Source organism: Salvelinus alpinus, chromosome 23, assembly GCF_045679555.1.
Source record: "Salvelinus alpinus chromosome 23, SLU_Salpinus.1, whole genome shotgun sequence".
In the NCBI taxonomy this organism is placed as follows: Eukaryota; Metazoa; Chordata; class Actinopteri; order Salmoniformes; family Salmonidae; genus Salvelinus; species Salvelinus alpinus.
Window position 1 is genome coordinate 38,758,649 of NC_092108.1, and position 22,166 is coordinate 38,780,814.

General features: G+C 46.4%; 1 protein-coding gene across 2 annotated transcripts in view; it reads left to right on the top strand.

Annotated features, from left to right (window-relative positions):
- The window catches only part of chd7 (chromodomain helicase DNA binding protein 7), an 83,480-nt gene that overhangs the window by 29,221 nt on the left and 32,093 nt on the right, over positions 1–22,166 (top strand). The window contains exons 3-19 of one of the 2 annotated variants that reach the window (XM_071362218.1): positions 5,003–5,481; positions 11,590–11,734; positions 12,732–12,860; positions 13,035–13,100; positions 14,107–14,162; positions 14,458–14,572; positions 14,805–14,888; positions 15,105–15,242; positions 15,409–15,530; positions 18,029–18,272; positions 19,076–19,252; positions 19,551–19,793; positions 19,939–20,125; positions 20,313–20,523; positions 20,795–20,990; positions 21,345–21,512; positions 21,740–21,919. In XM_071362218.1, the coding sequence (XP_071218319.1) occupies positions 5,003–5,481; positions 11,590–11,734; positions 12,732–12,860; positions 13,035–13,100; positions 14,107–14,162; positions 14,458–14,572; positions 14,805–14,888; positions 15,105–15,242; positions 15,409–15,530; positions 18,029–18,272; positions 19,076–19,252; positions 19,551–19,793; positions 19,939–20,125; positions 20,313–20,523; positions 20,795–20,990; positions 21,345–21,512; positions 21,740–21,919 (2,940 nt within the window). Of the gene's footprint in view, positions 1–5,002; positions 5,482–11,586; positions 11,735–12,731; positions 12,861–13,034; positions 13,101–14,106; positions 14,163–14,457; positions 14,573–14,804; positions 14,889–15,104; positions 15,243–15,408; positions 15,531–18,028; positions 18,273–19,075; positions 19,253–19,550; positions 19,794–19,938; positions 20,126–20,312; positions 20,524–20,794; positions 20,991–21,344; positions 21,513–21,739; positions 21,920–22,166 lie in introns of both variants that reach the window. The other variant, XM_071362217.1, reaches the window with a different exon arrangement.

Below are 22,166 nucleotides of genomic sequence, written 5' to 3' on the forward strand. Positions count from 1 at the left end.
TGGGGCTGTTGGATCACCAACTTATCCTCCAGTGATGGTAAGGCCCATTTTAGGATTTTCAGCCCTGTCCCTCAAGTGCTCGAACTCCAAAAGACTCGTGGTACCCCCCCCACCCTCTCTCAAAACCACAACAAGACATTGGTTGATTGGCATCTACGGTCTTTTACACCCTTAGGCCACAGGCCTGCCATTTTGTTTTTACAGTGTTGAATTGGCATCAGTTGGGAACAATTTCAATTCATCAAAATGAATTGAACAACCGACATTGTAAAGAAATATTCTGGTTTGAAATGAAACTGACCCTAACCCTGATTTGCACAGGGATGAAAGACAGGTGGTCCCAGGGGTTTATAACCGTAGCCTGTGAGCAGGGGTCTGCTAGTTGCAAGGAATTGACAAACCCCAGACGGTCAAGCCAATGGTTCTCCATCACCGGAGACTATACAGTTGACTGTTTTTAATGCCATCGTTGTCCATATTTTATGCTTCCTTCAAGGAATACTGAATATGAAAAATGGAGGACCATATTTGTAGCATCGCGATGGCGTTGTTCACCCTGGAGGTGTTGTGGTGAAGGACCACAGCCACTCAGCAGCAGTGGCCGCCCTCTGCTCTGCTCCTTCAGGGAGTATTTAGCTCAGAGAGCGAGCACTTTGGCTGCCAGAATAACCGGCACATCACTCTTCCCCTCCGAGAGATGAAACCCAATACCGTCCGTATCGTATTCTGCACTGCTGCTGTCACATTAGCGATGCAGTGAGTGTGTGCGTGCACCGGGCCCATTGTCATTCATGTGATTGATTATCGGGGAAGCTGGGCAAGAGGAGACGTTTATCCATTAAAGCAGCAGTCCAAGCCCCCTCTCGCCTCTCTCTATTTCTATGGCCAGCCTGTCTTCTGCACACCTCTGTTTGGGGATGTGCATAAACACATTCTATGTGACCTTGGTGATGTTTGGCATGCACCATGCACCCAATCTGTCTCTTCGCTTGTTTACAGGAAATTTGCATTTGACTGCAGCAGTTGTGGTTTCTTCAACAACAAAAAAAAAATTGGTCTCTGAGCGAGAAGCAGGCCTCCCAGATAAAACGAGCACGCTACAAACGAGACCTCATCTTTCATTCTTCTGAATTTCCTTCCTTTCTTTCTCTACTCTCTTTAGTGAAAATACTTGCGCACACTCCAACCAGCTCAGACAAGGGGGATGTTTTCGAAGACTCCTTCGGCAAGAGCTGTGGCATATTGCAGTAAATTTGCTTATGTCCATAAATGCACCCCCCCCTTTCCCCCCCCCCCTTTTTTTCTTCAAGTATGGATATAATTTATTCGTGTCATAATGCCTTCGCCCCATCTGCTACTGGGACTCCGGGCAGCTGGAAGCCCCAAACAGCTGCCAACGTGTTTCCTGTCAGCCCAGCTCTACTGGGGATAGAGAGCAGGGGAGAGGAGAGCTACTTCTGTCTCTACAGGAATAGAGACTAGAATTACCAAGTCCCTCTCTTTAGGAATAGAGGCTAGATTAGACCTAGCCCCAGACTCTTTAGCAATAGAATTCAGATTAGAGCCAACAGTCTGGATAAATTGCATATATTGTCTCTAAGGCTAAGTTGGAAATGTGCTCTTTCTCTATAGACCTATAGGTTTAGATTTAGTCATTTGTCTCCATGCTGAACTAAAGAAAAAATACAATTGTATTTGTTGCATGGTTCGTAAGCAACGGGTGTAAACTAAGTGGGACGCTTTATTACGGGCCTTTCCCAAAATGCAGAGGGGTAAAAATTGAAATTGAAAAATAAGACAAGGAATAATTACACAATGAGTAACGATAACTAGGCTATATACACAGGGTACCAGTACGGAGTCGAAGTGCTGGGGTATGAGGTAATTGAAGTAGACGTGTACATATAGTTAGGGGTTAGTGCTGAGCGATTAAGCTGAAATTAAACTAATTGATTAACGTCGGTTCAATTACACTGAACAAAGGTATAAACGCAACATGTAAAGTGTTGCTGAAATATAAATTCCCAGAAATGTTCTATAAGCACAAATAGCTTGTTTCTTTCAAATGTTCTGGACAAATTTGTTCACATCCCTGTTAATGAGCATTTATCCTTTGCCAAGATAATCCATCCACCTGACAGGTGTCATATCAAGAAGCTGATTAAACAGCATGATCATCATACACCTTGTGCACTTTGTGCTGTGGACAGTAAAAGGCCACTCTAACATGTGCAGTTTTGTCATACAACACAATGTCACAGATGTCTCAAGTTTTGAGGGAGTGTGCAATTGACATGCTGACTACAGGAATGTCCACCAGAGCTGTTGCCAGAGAATTGAAAGTTCATTTCTCTACCATAAACCGCCTTCAATGTCATTTTAGAGAATTTGACCGTGGGCCGGCATAAACTATGGACAACAAACGCAATTGCGTTTTATCAATGGCAATTTGAATGCACAGAGATACCGTGACGTGATCCTGAGGCCCATTGTCGTGCCAATCATCCGTCGCCATCACCTCATGTTGCAGCATAATGCACAGCCCCATGTCGCATGGATCTGTACAGTTCCAGGAATCTGAAATTATCCCAATTTTTTTCATAGCCTGCATACTCACCAGAAATGTCACCCATTGTGCATGTTTGGTATGCTCGGGATCAAAATGTACGACAGCGTGTTCCAGTTCTTGCCAATATCCAACGACTTCGCACCGCCATTGAAGAGGAGTGGGACAACATTCAACAGTCCACAATCAACAGCCTTATCAACTCTATATGGAGATGTCGTGCTACCTTTAAGTATCTATGACCAACAGATGTATATCTGTGTACCCAGTCATGAAATCCATCGATTAGGGCCTAATGAATTTATTTCAAATGACTGATTCCTTACAACCTCTTGGAAATAGGTGGCGCTGTTTTCACTTTAGGAAAAAATCGTGCCCAAATTAAACGGCCTCGTACTCTGTTCTAGATCATACAATATGCATATTATTATCACTATTGGATAGAAAACAATCTGAAGTTGCTAAAACTGTTTGAATTATATCTGAGTAAAACCGAACTCATTTGGCAGCAGACTGCCAAACAGGAAGTGAAAATGGGGCTCTGTGTCAGGGCTTGCCTATTCAATTGCCTTATATTTATGGATCTGTATGCACTTCATACGCCTTCCACTAGATGTCAACAGGCAGTAGAATGTTGAATGGGGTGTCTAGCTTGATGTGAGACCGAATGAGAGCTTTTTGAGTGACAGGTCCGCCCTATTGGCAGTATTCAGCTGCGCACCAGGGAACACGACATTGTCTTCTGAAATGCGTTAGGTATACACGACGAAATGCTCCGTCTCGGACTTTATTGGATACATATGAGAAAAACATAAAGATGGATTTTCAACCGAGTTTGACCAGTTTATTGTGACTTTTGGAATTTTGTTCCATGCGCCAAGAGTTGATGGACACGTGTGCGCCACAATGCTAGCCAAAGTTGCTAATTCGACAGAAGAAATGGACATTCTAAAACAAAACAACGATTTATTGTGGAAATAGGACTCCTTGCACTACATTCTGATGGAAGATCATCAAAGGTAAGAGAATATTTATGATATTTCGTATTTTTGTGGTATATGTTGGCTACAAGGCGGAGAATTGCTGGGCGCTATCTCAGAATATTGCATGTTGTACTTTGTACTAAAGTTATTTTATTAAATCTAACACAGCGGTTGCATTAAGAACCAGTGTATCTTTTATTTGCTGTACAACATGTATTTTTTTTAGTAAAGTTTATGATGAGGTTTTTTGGTTAGATTACGTGACTGTCCAAAATTTCTCCGGACAATTTGGTGCATTATGGCGCCGTATTCACAATGTAAAACCAGGATTTGTAGCTATAAATATGCACATTTTCGAACAAAACATAAATGTATTGTATAACATGATGTTATAAGACTGTCATCTGATGAAGTTGTTCAAAGGTTAGTGATTAATTTTATCTCTATGTGTGGGTTTTGTGAAAGCTACCTTTGCGGTGGAAACATGGCGTTGTGTGTTTGGCTATTGTGGTGAGCTAACATAAATATATATTGTGTTTTCGCTGTAAAACATTTAAAAAATTGGAAATGTTGGCTGGATTCACAAGATGTTTATCTTTCATTTGCTGTATTGGACTTGTGATTTCATGAAATTATATTATATGATATCCCTGTGGCGCTAGGCTAGGCTAGGCTATGCTAGTCAGCTTTTTTGATGAGGATGATCCCGGATCCGGGATGGGGGGTCCGTAGAGTTTAAATGAACTAACTCAATCAAATCCTTGAAATTGTTGCATTTATATTTTTCTTCAGTATATTTCTTTTCTTTTGTGATCTCAATGTCCACATTGCACAGTTTCTTTAGAGATGCATCACATCCACCCTGAACTGTGCGACGTAGTTTCCAACAAGCCAATATTCTACCTAGTTTAGTGCATTGAATGTGGTAATTAACTACAATAATAATAAATGTAATATACACAACTGGAATATTTTATGAATGTGAATTAATAATTGGTAAGCAGTCACTAGCATCATGGGACTTTTATTAATTGTTTTATTCTGTTAATGCATTCAACCCAAATAATCCAACTGAACCAACCTCAAAAAGCTCTAATCGCTCAGCACTAGTGGGGATCAAGTGACTAAACAAGAGGATAGATAATAAATAGTAGCAGCAGCATATGTTTGAGTTAGTATACACAGAGGTAGCTAGCTGTTGGGCTAACTATTTAGCAGTCTTATGGCTTGGGGGTAGAAGCTTTGAGAAAAGTATAAAGCTAGCAATAGCAGTACTGGGATAGAGGTAACGACTACGGTGGGGAACAGCAGGTGTGATGTTTGGGGCAACTTGTGGAAGACATCTTTTACAAAAACGGTTTAACCCTAAAGAGTCGTTATGTGATCAGCATTTTTGTTTCCCCTGCTGCTGAAAACATTTACTAATATCTTATTCCTTCTCTTCTCCTGGCAGCATTCCCCTTCAGATCCATCATCCGCGACGACAGCTTCCGACAGGACATCCGCCTCGGGGGCAAACCTCCAGCCAGCATACCGTGACCAGCAGCCCACGGACACAGAGCAGAAGCCAAAAAAGAAGAAGAAGAAGAAGAAAGCCAACGTGATTGAGGGGGAGAAGGGAGAAGAGGGGGAGAAGGGAGAAGAGGGGAAGAAGCAGAAGAAGAAGAAGAAGAAGAAAGGAGTTATGGAGGAAGGTGACGAGGAGAGGAAGCCGGGCGTCGGGGACAGCTGCGGGGCTGAGGTTGACCCTCTGACAGGCGCCCTGGAGGAATCGCCAGCGGCGGATAAGAAGACCAAGAAGAAACCAAAGGAGAAGGAGCCTAAAGAACCCAAGCCACCCAAGACTCCGAAAATGCCCAAGACCCCCAAAGATCCCAAGGAGAAGAAGGCCAGGAGCACCACCCCTAAGGCCAAGATTCCCAAGAAGCACAGGTAGGTTACATCTGCATTATATAAACTAAATGTAGGTTACATCACTCTAGTAGAGGCTCAACTATTAATAGCAGCACTACATTTAGATGATAGGCTACATCTAGGCAAGGCACATACTTCCACATAAGCTGCTCTCTAACTACTGTTATTGAACGCCTTGCTGATTTCAGTCTGTGTTCAGGTCAGTATTTATGCTTTTAGTACTTAGTTGGATAAACCTTGCTCTTCAATCACGTGACCAGTCAGTGGGAAACACCGGTCACGACCCCGAGTTCGCGAACACACAGGTGGACGAGGAGTGACATCCGGGGTCTTGGCACATGTAGGCAGGGACACTGGTTGGTAATGTGATCATTCGACTCGGTGAGCTAGCTATGCCGCTGGTTTGGTGGAGTGTCCATGGGTTTGTGAGTGTACATTGTGAATTGTGAAGCAGCCATCTATTGACGTTAACAGCAGCAGTAGTAGCACACCAAGTTGCTGCCAAACCAAGCTGAGAGCTTTGGCGCGTTGGCTTACACAGCGATGGGAACCTTCCATCCTCATGCTTTAGTGGGAACATGTTGGTTGGCCTTCAGCATTCAGTCATGACCTAATATGAAACCACTGAAAATCGCCAGTCAACTTAACCTGTGAGGTAGAAGTTGCGTGAACCAGAGTGATTCATCTAGGGCTGGAGATGGATGGAGAAGCGCCTTCATGTTACCTGGTCTGTCCATCTCAACACCATGTCTCAGATGTTGGCTTCTCTCTCCCGCTCTCTTCTCTCTGTCTATCACAGGGCTTCAGGAGCCCTTAGCATGCTAAAGACCCTGCGTCTCGGTCTCTCTCTCTCTCTCCCCCTCGCTCTCTGCCTCCTTGGGTGGAAATGCAAAGCAGGTGGGCAGAGCCAGTGAGCGATCTGGCCTTTTCATTGTGGAGTTAGTAACATGAGCTGCCTGAGGAATGTGTCAGCAGAGCCCCCCCACCCCCGCCTTTCTCTATCCCGCTGCCCTCATCCCCCTCTCTTCCCCTACTCCGCAGTGCTGTCACTCCTCCTGCCGCTTGGCCCCTTTCATCCAGAGGAAGAGGGAGGGGCCAGAGCCGCCAGTCAGCCCCGCATCTGCGGCCCAGCACCGGAGCAGGGGTCAGCTGAGGGGGAGGTGTGTGTGAGAGGAAGCGAGCGGTGGGGTTGAAGGAAAAAAAGATTCATGTGTGGCTGTGTGGTAGAGGGAAGTGAGTGTGTTTCTGTGTGTGTGTGCCTAGAGGGGGAGGAGGTAATCTTGTGGCGTAAAATGGCCGCTAATGGTAATCAAGGCCATGCTGCCTCATTTAGCCACCAAGCCTGACTCCAGCACCGGGTGGAAGCCCTGCAAAAAGGCTCTTGTCTCTGGGCGCTAAATGAGCTCCAATTTAATTGGGGCCAGCTCCCTTTCCACTAGTGTTGCACGGTATACCTAAATGTACAGATGTTTTCGATACTAGAACATGAAAAACAGGTTGGTACTAGAATTTGTTACTTTTGGTACTTCTTTCACGTCATAGACTCAATCCTGTCAAGCCGTATGTCTAGTAATTTGTCGATCTTCTCACGGGGCTAGTAGCAAGCTAGCCAGGCTACTTGCGCATGCAGCCGACACAGTGCAAGCCACTTTTGAGAAGCAAGCGAGAGGAGAGGGCAAATGCTGACAGCATTGGCTTCTTCTAACGAACATACCTCCACACCCGCAGCTTGTTGACAAAACTGGCTCCAAAAGTGAACTATGGGAATACTTTGCTTACACAACCGATGAGGGCAAGCCTACCGAAACAACTGTGAAAGGTGTTAAAAGCAGTTCAGTGCAAGGGAGGTTCAGTTGCAAAACGACAACAAACAAAAAAATATATGATTACATCCCAAAAGTCATGTGAAATGCACTCTTAACTTAAATATATTGCTGTCATAGTTAACGTTAGGCCTACTTCCTGTTTGTCTGGGCTTTCTACCATTAGCCAGCCAACTGCACTGGGTGGGGCATTGCACCCTGGGAGTTGAAATGCACTCTGGGAATCGTAGTGTGCCGTGTAAAGTCCATTGTATTTGTATGACGTCTAGACTACTGCAATATAGAAGCTTCAGAAATGAACTTAAGTGTGTCGTTTTGGAATTAAACTGTTCATTTAATACATTAAATGATTTAGTTGTAACGAATAATGTTATCTTAAGTGTAATGAATGTCATTTGACCTGATATTATGGTCATAGATGAGCAAATTAACCCCGAGATGTATCAAATTACATTTTAAAACACTTTAGATGTAATTGTACAATTATTCTCATATGGTATGGTTTTGCATCAGGAAAATGTAAGATTCTTCTTATTTAATATGGTGTTTAATTTTTTTAATAAATTGAAAATAGAATAGAAATGTTCTATTTGTTATACTAGTTATCAACATGTGTCTAAAAAAAATAGAGCCCGGTGGTTATTCAGTGACTTTAGCTAATACTCATTTGTTTTTTTTGCTGTGGTATGGTTTTGGTGTTGAGTATCATTTTATTATTGACTTTCTTGATACTAAACCTTGTATCAGTCAGTCTGGTATTGTGAGAGCACCATTCTTCATAACCTTCCTCCATTTTGTGATGGCTAGGCCAATGGGTTAATTTAGCATGATAATGGTGGCAGCTCATTCACTCAACCTCCACCCTGTAATGGTGGACTAAACATTCTCCCAGTCTTCAGGCAGAAGTTTTCTACTCTGTCCAGATCGGAGGCAGACGTCCTCCACCCCAACCCTGGCCTCAACCATGAGGTGGGAGCAATGGAACTGATCCTAGATCTGCCTGCCCACACCTACCCTGTCTAACTTGGTCTTGGCCAATGGCCATTTCATCTGTCCACAGAGGGTTGCTCCCTGAGCACACAGAGGGAACCTCCGTGTCTGAATTTCTCTGGTCTAAAGTGGCTTTCTCCGCCCGGTCTCCTTTCGTTACACTTTTTGATTTTAGATAAACACCCCTAAAAATCCTATGTGTTTTGATATAACTGGTTAGGTAAAAGTACCTTTCATGATAGGATAGGTGAAAGCAATATGGTGGAAGCCATATCTGAATAAGTCATGAGTACAGCTGAAACGGAGCAGACCTCTCCTTTTGCACTGTGTAGAGAGAAACTCAGTTTGGCTCAAGTCCATGTGCTCATTTTCTGTCCCCTGCTTCCCTAGCCAGCATCACTGACATGGATGGAGTGAGGGGCTTCAGGAGAGAGCGAGCCAGTGGCTGGCAGGCAGAAGGCTGTCTTTTGACCTTGTGTTTCTGTGCTCGGTCATCCTGGGAGAAAGCGGCGCTATTAATAGCTACACCCTCTCCTGCATCGTTGCTCCTCTCGCTGCCACACCCGTGTGTGTGCAACATGGGGTGTCTGTGTGTGCTGGCAGATTTGTTTGCTGTACACACAGCCGTCAGGAAGAGGGAAGCACACATGCAGCACCTCACATTGAGCGTGTTTGTGGCTCTCCCTTAATACAAACAGACTGTTAACCCTCGAAATGTGTGATACCACAACGTCTCCTTCATACTGAAAGGACAGAAGGGCCTTCCTCACTCTCCACACACCGGACCATTTATCTTAATCTGCTACTTACTCGCTCTGCATCGAGGCACCTCCCCTTCCAAGCCAGTCACATGACTGAGAACGTTCCCTTATTAATGTCTCCATAGAGTTATTGCCGGCACTCTGCTGAAGCGGTGTGTGTGGGTACTCCTGTGTGCATTCATTGGCCTTTGCAAGTATGCTAAAGCTGTGTGTGTGTGTGTGTGTGTGTGTGTGGGCCCGGGGAGAGAGTGTCAGGGGGTCCAGCTGTGTATGACTCATCTCACCAGCGGACGGCAGGTGTCCTATAACTCCCTCCCTCCGACCTTCTCCTCACTCTATTCCCTCTCCTCCTCCCGTCTCCTCGCTGTCAGCATGGACCATCACGCACACACACTGAGCAAAGTCACACACACACACCACTGCTGGAGGACCACATGCCTAAATGCCATTCAGTACGCCCAAGAGACCAGATTCATTTCAGTGGTGCAGTTGGAACAAATCCTGCTTGTTAATGCAGTTACAACACCATCATGGCCGACTGGTATTTTGGTACTACATACGCCGTCTTATGAAACGTCATGTTTTGTTGCCCTTGTGCTGTATCTATAACAGCGTTGGTTAGCGGCGTTAGTCCTCAGTGTTGCTGCCTCACTACCTCCCTCCTCCCCTGGGTGCATACACACACAGCCCCCAGAGTCTTTCCTTGAACCCTGCCCACAATACCTTGTGACTGGAGGATGAGATGGAGTAGGAGACTGATGGGGGGGTGGATGGGAGTGAAGAAGATGGGGAGATGGTAGAGAAAATTGAGTGAAGGAAACGATGAGTGGTGAGGGAAGGAATGGAGACTTGATAGAGGGGTAGAAAGACTGAGGCAGGAGAAGAGATTGAAAGGCCGACCAAAGGGAAGAGAGGGAAGGGGAAAAGAGAGATTAAAAGAAGGGATGATGAAACTGGTCAATAAGATGGCCCGGTAGAATGAGAAAGGAAGATGGCGATGGAGTCTGAGGGTAAATGATGGATCATTGGAGGAGCTGGCCAAGAAGAATGAGTAGAGGAGAATGGAGAGAGGAAAAATATAGTAAATCTGTGGTTGATTGGGTGGGGGAAAGATGGGGAAGCTTACGGGCAATTCAACAGTTACGGAAGTATGACACTCAGAATTTTCACTTTTAAAATGTAGTTTAACAAACCATACAACTCTATGCACAAGGACTACTTAAACAATTTACACAGGAACACATTTACTTGAACAGTGCAGATGCAAAATATGGTAACAGAATAAAGTTCGGTGACAGAATGACGGCATTCTGTTAACAAATTTTGCATCTGCGCCGGTCAAGTAAATGTGTTTTTGATGCGTTTTCTGTTTAAATTCTTAAGTTGTCTTTCGGCATAGAGTTGGATGGTTTGTTCAACTTTGAAATCAAATGGTTTTGTTTGGCACACATTTTACATAGAAAAATTGGAGTCAGTATAATTACCCTTATCTAACCAAGATGAGAAAAAGGGGGAGAGGCCATGGAGGAGAGGCCGGGGGGGGAGAGAAAGCAAGGAGAAGCTTTAGAGGAGAAAGAGGAGCCATAGAGGAGAGGCGTGATCGAGGGAAAGAAGAAAAGGAGAAGAGAGAGGGAGACTGACTGAGTAGAGCAGATGGCTCCAGCCGGTGGCGTCCAGCCAAAGGAACAGGTGCGGGTCATGTGACCGCCGGTTACCAGGGCGATGTGATTGCTCTTGGCGTGCAAATGAAAGGAGAGGGGGGCCCTAGAGGGGAGAGAGGGAGGGAGAGAGAGAAAGGCAAGAGGGGGGTTGACTGCCCACCCCCTGGGCTTTGTGTAATCTGTGGCAGCCGTGGAGCTGTGTGTGTGTGTGTGTGTGTGTGTGTGTGTGTGTGTGTGTGTGTGTGTGTGTGTGTGTGTGTGTGTGTGTGTGTGTGGTGTGTGTGTGTGTGTGTAGTACACAGAGAGGAGACAACACCCCTTCTCTCCCCCTCTTCTCTTTCATGTTTTAACCCTCTGTCCTCCAGCCTCAAGGAAAGGACCTCAAACTGTTAATTCAAAACATGGCGCCTCCAAGATGGTTACTTACTAGAAATCCCAGATGACATCCATCTTCTTGTGTATCGAACATCAACTTTGAAACCACAGGTTCATCTGCTGAGTTCTCCTTGTTGTGTACAGGGTGATTTGTTGATTGTTCCAACGGTCATGAAAATGGTCTCCTAAGCTTCTTATGCTATGGTAAAAGCCTTGATATTGGGAGCAGATTATGATAAGAGATTGTCCCTCATGGTGTGAAGGTAATTATACTTTTGGCATTGTTGACTTTAGACTATCAGAGACACAGACGACCGAAAACTGACGACAATATATATTTTTATGTGCAATACAGTGGTGGTGATAGGAGATGGGGTTCAGACACACTCATCCTTCTCTTTATTATCCATCTCCTCTCACACTCATCTCTTCATTATTCTCCTTATCCCTCCTTCCTCTCCTGACGCTCTCTTTCATTCTTCTCCTTGTCCCTTCGTCCTCCTCGTCCTCCAGCAGCACTAAGAAGGTGGAGGCAGCGGAGGGCGGTGGCAGCAGTGTGAAGGAGACCAAGAGGAAGAGAGAACCGTCAGTGTCGGTCAACTCCGATGTGGAGAAGTCACCCCCACCTCCCTCTGATGAGGAGGACGACGACGGTGTCCAGGTACACACACACACACACACACACAGTAACGTTAGTGGCACACACAGTAACGTCAGTTGTACACACACATACACACAGTAACGTCAGTTGTACACACACATACACACAGTAATGTCAGTTGTTCATACAGAGTAACTTCAGTGGTACAGTACAGACACACACACTTTCCAACAATGTCAATCCTGTTAGAAGCCACCAAATAACCCCCATGCTAATTTATTGACTTCATTCTGGTTTTAATATGGATTTAATAATACAGCCGTATGGATGATGGCTGAACTAAAGGGGCCAGATGAAGTCTTAAGTATGCATCCCAAATGGGACCCTATTTCCTAGATGGGCCCGGGTCTACCGGGCATTCAGCCACAGGCCCTGGTGTTCAATTATTAACTTAATCTGGTCCCGGTGTTTTTCAGGAGTGAATTCAATAAAAAAAATATCTTAATGCGAGATGCTCACTCAAACATACAAGCACACTAGCCTGCTCTGAGCCAGGCATATGGGAGCTGTTAGCTGCAAATGACTTCACCAACCCAAACATCCAGGTGACCCAGCCGTCTGACACTGAGGCATTGTCCAATTTCCACCCCTCTTAAACAGTAGGCACGACCTGACAGATGTAATACCATGATTGCAGCTGGCACTATTTTGCCCGTTAGGAGAGCAGCAGAGAGGGCCTGCCCTGCGCTAGAGTGTGGCTGTGGAAGTTAGATATTTAAAAAATATTATCATATTTTTTTACCTGATTGATCTTACATTGTGTTTTTTAAAACATTTGTATCCTATCATAGAATTCACCTCTGTTTCCACCCTGGTTTTATTTGTCAATCCCGTTTCTAATCTCATTTCTATTCTAAATCCTGCTGGGATGAACGTTTCTGTTATGGTTATTCTGTTTTCGGGATTGTCGGTCTAGCGCGTACTGTAAAGTACAACTGTTCACTTATCACCTCTCCCTCGTCCTTCTCTCTGTCCTCACCCGTCTCTCTCTCTATAGAAGCGTCGCTCCAGTCGTCAGGTGAAGAGAAAGCGCTACACCGAGGAACTGGAATTCAGGATCTCGGATGAGGACCATGATGGAGACTCCCCGGCTCCCAAGTCCCCCTCCAACAACTCTGAACAGCAGGTCAGCACTAACAGAGGCAGAGCGAGGTGCTCTGGCGTGTGCATGTCAGAAAGAGCTTGTCAGACAGAGCCAAAGTGTGTCAGATCATCTTTCTGTATTGTCTGTGGATAGATTTGTGCTCCCTGCCCTCCATTACATAGGCCTGCTAACGTTGTTCCATCTGTGTGACTGTAGGAGGTGGTGGAGACGGAGGGGCCTGTGGTGGAGAAGATCATGGCCATGCGCATGGGGAAGAAAGAGGTGAGGCTCGCGCGCCAGATTATACACACGCTCATCCTCCCTCCTAGAAAGCCGCTTCGTAGACCAGTCTAGCAGTGGTCTGGAATGAAGCCGGTTAGAGTTGTGTGGACTTGGGTCTCTTGACTTTTGGGTTGGACTAGTAATTTGATTAGGCCAGACATTCGCAGCCGTGGAGTTGACATGAGCCTTGAGTCTCTTTTACATTAAAGTCTAGATACTTCATTGTGACTGTATCCCTTCTTGGCAGTGAAGGGGCGCCGCTGTACTCCTCCAGTAGCGGCGGTGTAGGGAGTTGAAGTATAAGGGATGAGAAAACGAGAAGCGCTTTGTGTTCCCCCAAGACCGGCTGGTTTTATATGGTACATTACACTCCAGACAGGGTGTGTGTGTGTGAGGGAGTTGTGTGTGTTCTGTCTGTCTTCAGGGTGTGTGTTTCTTCATTCCATTTCAAAAGCTTCTCCAAAACAAAGCTTAGTTCACCTCTGCCAAAAACAATACGAACACTCGTGCAGGCTGGCTGGCGGCTGGGACTCGAAGTAAGGCAGCTGCGAATGGGTTACCCCCCCCCCCACCTTGCACGCACACACTCTGCCTGAGGAAATGCTAGTTTGGCCTCTGTCGTAGCGCTGTGGTTTTGGCAGGAAGCCAGGCCTCGGGTCAGCTCTCTGAATGGAACCGTGTGCGTGTAGTGTGGCTGTGTGTGCATAGAAGTGATTCATGAGTCATCCTCAGCACCGCACAGTAGAGATGGTTGGTCTTTAATGGGGGGGAGGTTGTCAGTTCTCTTCTCCACTACAGTACAGCGAGAACTCTGTACCGAGATACAATTGTTAGACTTTACTTTTTTGTTAAAAAAAAAGGTGGCCTGGATTTAGTTTTCTTTTTAATCGGTGAATCACACTCAAGGACAAACTTTGCATCTTAACCCAAAACTCACACTCCTATCGCCCAACTGTAATCGACAACAGCTGACACAGATATTTACGTCTTGGTTGTTTTTTCACAGATGGAATCGGGAGAGGAAATGGAAGTGGAAGAATTCTATGTGAAGTTCAAGAGTTTGTGAGTGACCAAAGTACCGACACACTACGATACAGGGGCCTTAGTTCACCGTGTCATTTGATTACCTCAAGCGTTTGGGGGGAAATGGTGGATAAATGGCATCGTAATAAAACGTGTAATCTAATACACGCTCTGTAAACCACAGGACTACTGTTTGGATTAAGATTATAATATAATGCTATAATTCTCTAGATTAGTGCATTTTTGGTGGTGTGTGTATCATGGCATGTCTGTTATGCTGTTTGTCATGTTTTATGGCGCGTGTGTGTGTAACTGTATTTCTCTCTCTGTGTAGCTCCTACCTGCACTGTCGCTGGGCAGATCTGGAGGAGCTGGAGAAGGACAAAAGGATCCACCAGAAGGTCAAGCGGTTCAGGGCCAAGCAGGCCCTCGCCACCTTCGTGACAGAGGTCAGTCCCGCACCTTTATCTTCCCCACTGTTTGGCTGCCATTTTGTGTCAGTTTTGACACGTGTGGTACAATCGGTTTCTTTCCTCCCACTCATCTTCAGAGGATTCAATAACATAAGGTTATTTGGTTGGGTGAATGTTAGACTTTCTCTGCTCTTCACTTTTCCTGGTATCTTCATCTGCCATTGCAATGGTCAGAAGCTAATCTTCTCTCCTTCCCTCCCTCCTGCAGATGGATGACGAGCCTTTCAACCCGGACTATGTTGAGGTGGACCGGGTCCTGGACGAGTCGGAGAGCACAGATGAGAACGGCGAGGTTTGTTCCTTATCTTTCTTTTCTACCTGTTCTCTATGGCCTTTAAATGGCCTCCAAAGTTGGATAGGTTTGGTTATGTCCTTGACTTATCCTTGTTTTGAAGTTCATTGGCTGAACGCTCCTTTTAAGTTCAGACCAAACGTTGGTTGGCCTTTCCTTTCATGTTGGAGTCACAAAGACACACGAACCCTCTCTCTACCTCCCCTCTTTCCCCAGCCTGTCAACCTGTACCTGGTGAAGTGGTGCTCCCTGCCCTATGAGGACAGCACGTGGGAGCTGAAGGCCGACATCGACCTGGCCAAGATCGAGGAGTACGAGGCCGTGGCGGCCCGCCAGCCCGAGACCAAGCGCGTGGTGAGTATTAAAAACCACTCACACACACACACTTCCACTCTACAGACTCTCCTGCTACCCTTTTCTTACATGTTTTTATGACCCCGGCCCTTTAACTCGGAGCCAGCAAGGCCACGCTCCTGCAGTCGCACGGAAACCACTAACGGCAGGCTTTTATTTGAAACAGGAGCGACCTCCCACCGACGGCTGGCAGAAATCCGAGAGTTCCAGGGATTATAAAAACGACAACGCACTCAGGGAATACCAGCTGGAGGGAGTGAACTGGCTGCTCTTCAACTGGTACAATACGTAAGGAGAAGTACTATAACGCTCTCTGTGTGTGCTAAGCTGTATGATGTATCTGTGTGACCCACTATTATACAACGTTTATTATTTAACAGTAGTATAATATGCATGATATAGAGTCTAAAATGTGACAAAAAACCCCACAGGTACTCAATAACAAATACTTTGTATATATAGTGCATGTAATTGAGTATGTGGACATCCCTTCAAATTAGTTGATTTTGCTATTTCACCCACACCCGTTGCTCACAGGTGTATAAAATCGAGGACACAGCCATGCAATCTCCATAGACACACATTGGCAAAATAATATCCTTACTGAAGAGCTCAGTGACTTTCAATGTGGCATCGTCATAGGATGCCACTTACAACAAGGCAGTTCGTCAAATTTCTGCCCTGCTAGAACTGCCCCAGTCAACTGTAAGTGCTGTTATTGTGAAGTGGGAACATCTAGGAGCAAGCGCGTAGAACGTAAAAATTGTCTGTCCTTGGTTGCAACACTCGCTACAGAGTTTCCATAGCTGTGCAGCCGCACACAAGCCTAAGATCACCATGCGCAATGCCAAACGTCAGCTGGAGTGGTGTAAAGCTCGCCGCCATTGGATTCTGAAGCACCAGACACGCGTTCTCTGGAATGATGAATCACGCTTCCCCATCTGGCAGTCCGACGGATGAATCTGGGTTTGGCGGATGCCAGGTGAACACTACCTGCCGCAATGCATAGTGCCAGCTGTAAAGTTTGGTGGAGGAGGAAAATGGTCTGGGGCTGTTTTTCATGGTTCAGGCTAGGCCCCTTAGTTCCAGTGAAGGGACATTTTTTACACTACAGCATTTAATGACTTTATAGACAATTCTGTGCTTCCAACTTTGTGGCAACAGTTTGGGGAAGGCCCTTTCCTGTTTCAGCATGACAATGCCCCCGTGCACAAAGCATGGTCCATATAGAAATAGTTTGTCAAGATCGGTGTGGAAGAACTTGACTGGCCTGCACAGACCCCTGACCTCAACCCCATCAAACACCTTTGGGATGAATTAAAATGCTGACTGCGTGCCGGGCCTTATCGCCCAAAATCAGTGCCCGACCTCACTAATGCTCTTGTGGCTGAATGGAAGCAAGTCCCCGCAGCAATGTTCCAACATCTAGTGGAAAGCCTTCCCAGAAGAGTGGAGGCATATAGCAGCAAAGGGGGGGGACCAACTCCATATTAATGGCAAACATTTTTGGAATGAGATTTTTGACGAACAGGTGTCCAGATACTTTTGGTCATGTAGTGTAGATGCTATGTTTATCCAACACATTCGCATGGATAATACTTAAACATGTCACCGAACATGCGTGAATACAATCAACACATCCATTCCCCATAGGGTGTCCTCCAACCCATGTGTTATAGGGACATGTGTGTACCCAAGCTGTGCTTTTCTCACACTAATCATTAATGTGTGATCTACCGCTGCTGCACACGACACACTACTGCATGCACACACCGACACCCCTTCACCACACACACACACACACACACACACACACACACACACACACACACACACACACACACACACACACACACACACACAAACCCGTCACCAGTGTAGCCTGCCTACCCCAATATATCAGTATAACACTCTATAGAAAAGCTTCCACACACACACTTCTTAATTTGAATGTCATTGATCTGCCCTAACCGGGTTAGCTTAACTGTTCATTAGATTACTCACTCACTAATGGAGTGAACAGAGTTAAGGACACACTATTGCCCATATAGTGGACTGCTTGGCCAAAGGTAGGGCACTATATAGTCAATAGCGTGTCATTTGAGACGCTATCCCGGTTACATCTCATTCATTGCATTGTTTTCTCTCCTTTCTTTCCTCCTAACTGCACATTTAGATAACTCACTACCTCTAATAGTCACTGAGAACCCACTAGCGCTAATAGTCACGGGGGGCCCCACTAGCGCTAATAGTCACGGGGGGCCCCACTAGCGCTAATAGTCACGGGGAGCCCCACTAGCGCTAATAGTCACGGGGGGCCCCACTAGCGCTAATAGTCACGGGGGGCCCCACTAGCGCTAATAGTCACGGGGGGCCCCACTAGCGCTAATAGTCACGGGGGGCCCCACTAGCGCTAATAGTCACGGGGGGCCCCACTAGCGCTAATAGTCACGGGGGGCCCCACTAGCGCTAATAGTCACGGGGGGCCCCACTAGCGCTAATAGTCACGGGGGGCCCCACTAGCGCTAATAGTCACGGGGGGCCCCACTAGCGCTAATAGTCACGGGGGGCCCCACTAGCGCTAATAGTCACGGGGGGCCCCACTAGCGCTAATAGTCACGGGGGGCCCCACTAGCGCTAATAGTCACGGGGGGCCCCACTAGCGCTAATAGTCACGGGGGGCCCCACTAGCGCTAATAGTCACCGAGGGCCCCACTAGCGCTAATAGTCACCGTCACCGAGGACTCCCTTTCATCATGTCCATATTATGTTTCTCCCCCTCCCAGACGGAACTGCATCCTAGCAGATGAAATGGGCCTGGGCAAGACCATCCAGTCAATCACATTCCTCTATGAGATCTACCTGAAGGGGATCCACGGGCCCTTCCTGGTCATCGCCCCCCTCTCCACCATTCCAAACTGGGAGAGGGAGTTCCGCACCTGGACCGAACTCAACGTGATCGTCTACCATGGCAGCCAGGCCAGCCGCAAGACCATCCAGGCCTACGAAATGAACTACCGTGACGCGCAGGTACGTCTTGGCCGTACTGTAACCATGACCTAACCACAGCACAACTATAAGACCACCCAGGCCTACGAGATGAACTCCATACCGTAATTTAACCTGACCATCAAGGCCAGACGCACAGGTAACGTGACCTTAATGTAACTATAATCCCAAGCACACCATGACCTTATTCTATCATAACTTTAGCATTGCATAACAAACATGACCTCACAAGACGCTTAGGCCTAAGTGAGACTATAGTACGGTACAGTAGGTTCTTCACCCTAATCTAAGAATAATCCCACAGTAAGCACTTTTAGATAGACGGTCAGGTACTTAACCTCATTAACCAGAGAGCCACACTGACCTTACCAGACCAAATAAAGACTAGTGACCGAAATGTGACTGTAACCTACTCCAATCACTATTTTAAATGTGTTAACCCAGCGGTTCCCAATCTTTTCTGATCCGGTGAACACCAAATCACTGTCGATTTGTACCAAAATATCTTGCAGGCCAAATTGAGTCAATTTTATCGGTAAATGTAACAGATTAAAGGCCTATTATTATTTATTGTTACGAATAGCATTGTGAAAAGTAATGTAAAATTAATTATAATACCATTAATACTCCCAACTGTTATTTTTGGCAACAAAAAAGACCAATTCATAATAAAATTTGCAGACCATCTGCAGTACCTCGGCAGACCATGTAATCCTATAACCAGGGTCCTGAGTTTTCCCTGATTGAGTCGTGTGGGCAGGAAAATCGACTGTTCACCATAACACTCTTTTCTTTCCCTCGCTCTCTTCTCCCTCCATCCTCAGAGTCGTGTGATAAAGGGAGCGTACAAATTCCATGCGGTCATCACCACGTTTGAGATGATCCTGACGGACTGCCCGGAGCTGCGCAGCGTCCCGTGGCGCTGTGTGGTCATCGACGAGGCTCACCGCCTCAAAAACAGGAACTGCAAACTGCTCGAGGGACTCAAGATGATGGACATGGTGAGTTGAAACGGAGAGAAATGTCTAGTTGAGATGTATGATTTATTTGACAAAAATAAATAAATGCACAATACAACCACATGTGAATACGAAGACTACTTGCCATTGGACCTGTTGGAAAATAAGCAACTTATTGATGAAATGCTTATATTTCATGGACATTAATGGGACTATGTTTCCGCCTTCCTCCTCTACTATCACAGGAGTAATAAAAAAAAACATATATTTAAAGACCTACTGGAAGGAACTAAGTACACTACTGACTAAATACTCCCCCCCCCCCTCTCCCCCTGGGAAGGAGCACAAGGTGCTGCTGACCGGAACGCCCTTGCAGAACACTGTGGAGGAGCTCTTCAGTCTGCTCAACTTCCTGGAGCCTGAACGCTTCCCCTCAGAGAACACCTTCATGCAGGAGTTTGGCGACCTCAAGACTGAGGAGCAGGTCCAGAAGCTGCAGGCCATCCTGAAGCCCATGATGCTGCGTCGTCTCAAGGAGGATGTGGAGAAGAACCTGGCCCCCAAGGAGGAGACCATCATCGAGGTGTGTGTGTGTGTGTGTGTGTTTGAGTGTGTTATGTTAACGTCAATTCTTTCAACGTGCAAGCCATCTTACCTTCTCTGTTAGATTACTACTGCCGTATTATGAGGAGTCTTGCTGACTGATTTCGTTCCTATCCCGTTCTCAGGTGGAGCTGACCAACATCCAGAAGAAGTACTACCGGGCCATCCTGGAGAAGAACTTCTCCTTTCTGTCTAAAGGAGGACCGGGAGGAGGTGGTGGTGCATGGGGAGGCGGAGGGGCTCAGGTCCCCAACCTGCTCAACACCATGATGGAGCTGAGGAAGTGCTGCAACCACCCCTACCTCATCAACGGTACTGAACACACACTAACGCAGATCACACTCATTCTAAAATCGTTCGGCTTAGAATGTGTTTATTTTGGACCCTCTGGATGTTGATTTGGTGTCTCTGTGCCCCACCTGCTTGGGTTTGTTTGTGAACTGACTGGGTTTAGTCATGCTGCTTTGAATGATTCTGATGGTGGCCTCTTATGTTCTAGGTGCAGAGGAGAAGATCCTGGAGGACTTCCGCGAGAACCACCACGCCGAGATGGCCCAGTTCCACCTGCAGGCCATGATCCAGGCGGCGGGCAAGCTGGTGCTGATCGACAAGCTGCTGCCCAAGCTGAAGGCCGGGGGACACAGGGTCCTCGTCTTCTCCCAGATGGTGCGCTGCCTGGACATCCTGGAGGACTACCTCATCCAGAAACGGTGCGAATTTGACCGTTTTAGATGTTCTCTTCAATCGCCTAACCCAGGGCTCTGAAACTGGTGGCCCGTGTGCCAGATGCAGCCCGCTTTTATTTAAATGTTGGCCTTGTTTGTCTTTGAGTAGTTGATGCTTTTGAACATATTTCATGGTATATATATCACACACACACATTACTAGTAGTCTGTAGGAGCACATCGATGACAGTCAGAAACGTGGGTTGTTTTAGTATGACTGTTGTTGAAGCTGACCATGACGTCTCCATCCGACTAGGTACCCGTACGAGCGTATCGACGGCCGCGTGAGGGGTAACCTCCGGCAGGCTGCGATCGACCGCTTCTCTCGACCGGACTCTGACCGCTTTGTCTTCCTGCTGTGTACCCGGGCCGGAGGACTGGGCATCAACCTGACTGCTGCAGACACCTGCATCATCTTTGACTCGGACTGGAACCCCCAGAATGACTTACAGGTATGAAGACTGGGCTGGACTTAGAAATAGTCTCACTACTTAGTTTGATAGTTGAAGATGCAATTTTTTTGAATCTTTGAAAATGCTGTGGTCACAACTCAAATAACTGCACAGGTCAATACAGTCCTGTTAAAATACAGTAGACAGACACTAGTCAAAATGCAGTACACTGGTTTGTAAATTAAACAAAAAACAGGGCACAGACGAGTGAACATTCCAAAACAGGGCAGACAAGATGTTATCACACTGGTACACCGCTCCATGACTTCGTTTATTATCAGTTGATCTATGCTTTTTGGAATCTAAGCATGTTTTTTCTCTCTCCATACCTCTTTCTCTTTTCCCCTCTCTCAGGCCCAAGCCAGATGCCATAGGATTGGCCAGAGTAAGGCAGTGAAGATCTATAGACTGATCACCAGGAACTCCTATGAGAGAGAGATGTTTGACAAGGCCAGCCTCAAGCTGGGCCTTGACAAGGCTGTGCTGCAATCCATGAGTGGCCGAGAGAACGCAGCCAATGGGGTATGACACACACACAGTTCTCACACAGTCAAATAGCAAGACCAGGCTTGAGGACATCTTGTTATAGTCTAAGTTCTATGTGCAGCAATAGAACAGTGAAGGTTGCTCACCTGTCTTTTTGGAAAGAGGGTCTTCTCAACTGTACTTCATTGTCTTAATAAAGGTAAACTTCTGTTGATGTGCCGAGCTCCGTGATCTAAGCCCTCAAATGTACTCGACCACCTCAGGTGCAGCAGCTGTCGAAGAAGGAAGTGGAGGACCTCCTCCGCAAAGGAGCTTACGGAGCTCTGATGGACGAGGAGGACGAGGGCTCGAAGTTTTGCGAGGAAGACATTGACCAGATCCTCCAGAGACGAACCCAGACCATCACCATTGAGTCCGAGGGCAAGGGGTCCACCTTCGCCAAGGTAGCTTCAATACGCTGTTTCCTATGTATTCTTAGCTCCCTCGTTCAATTCAGTAGTCATTACCATAGGAATTGAATTACTAGAACAGATTTACCCTTTCAAGTCTATGGGCCTGCGTGGACCGACGCCCCATTCTAGTAATTCTATTTCTATGGTCATTAACACTAGAGAGCCAAGCTCGTTCAGAACCAAGCTGTGCAGTGTCAGTGGGAGCTAACCCAGCAGCACTTCTCTGAGATCAAAAGTG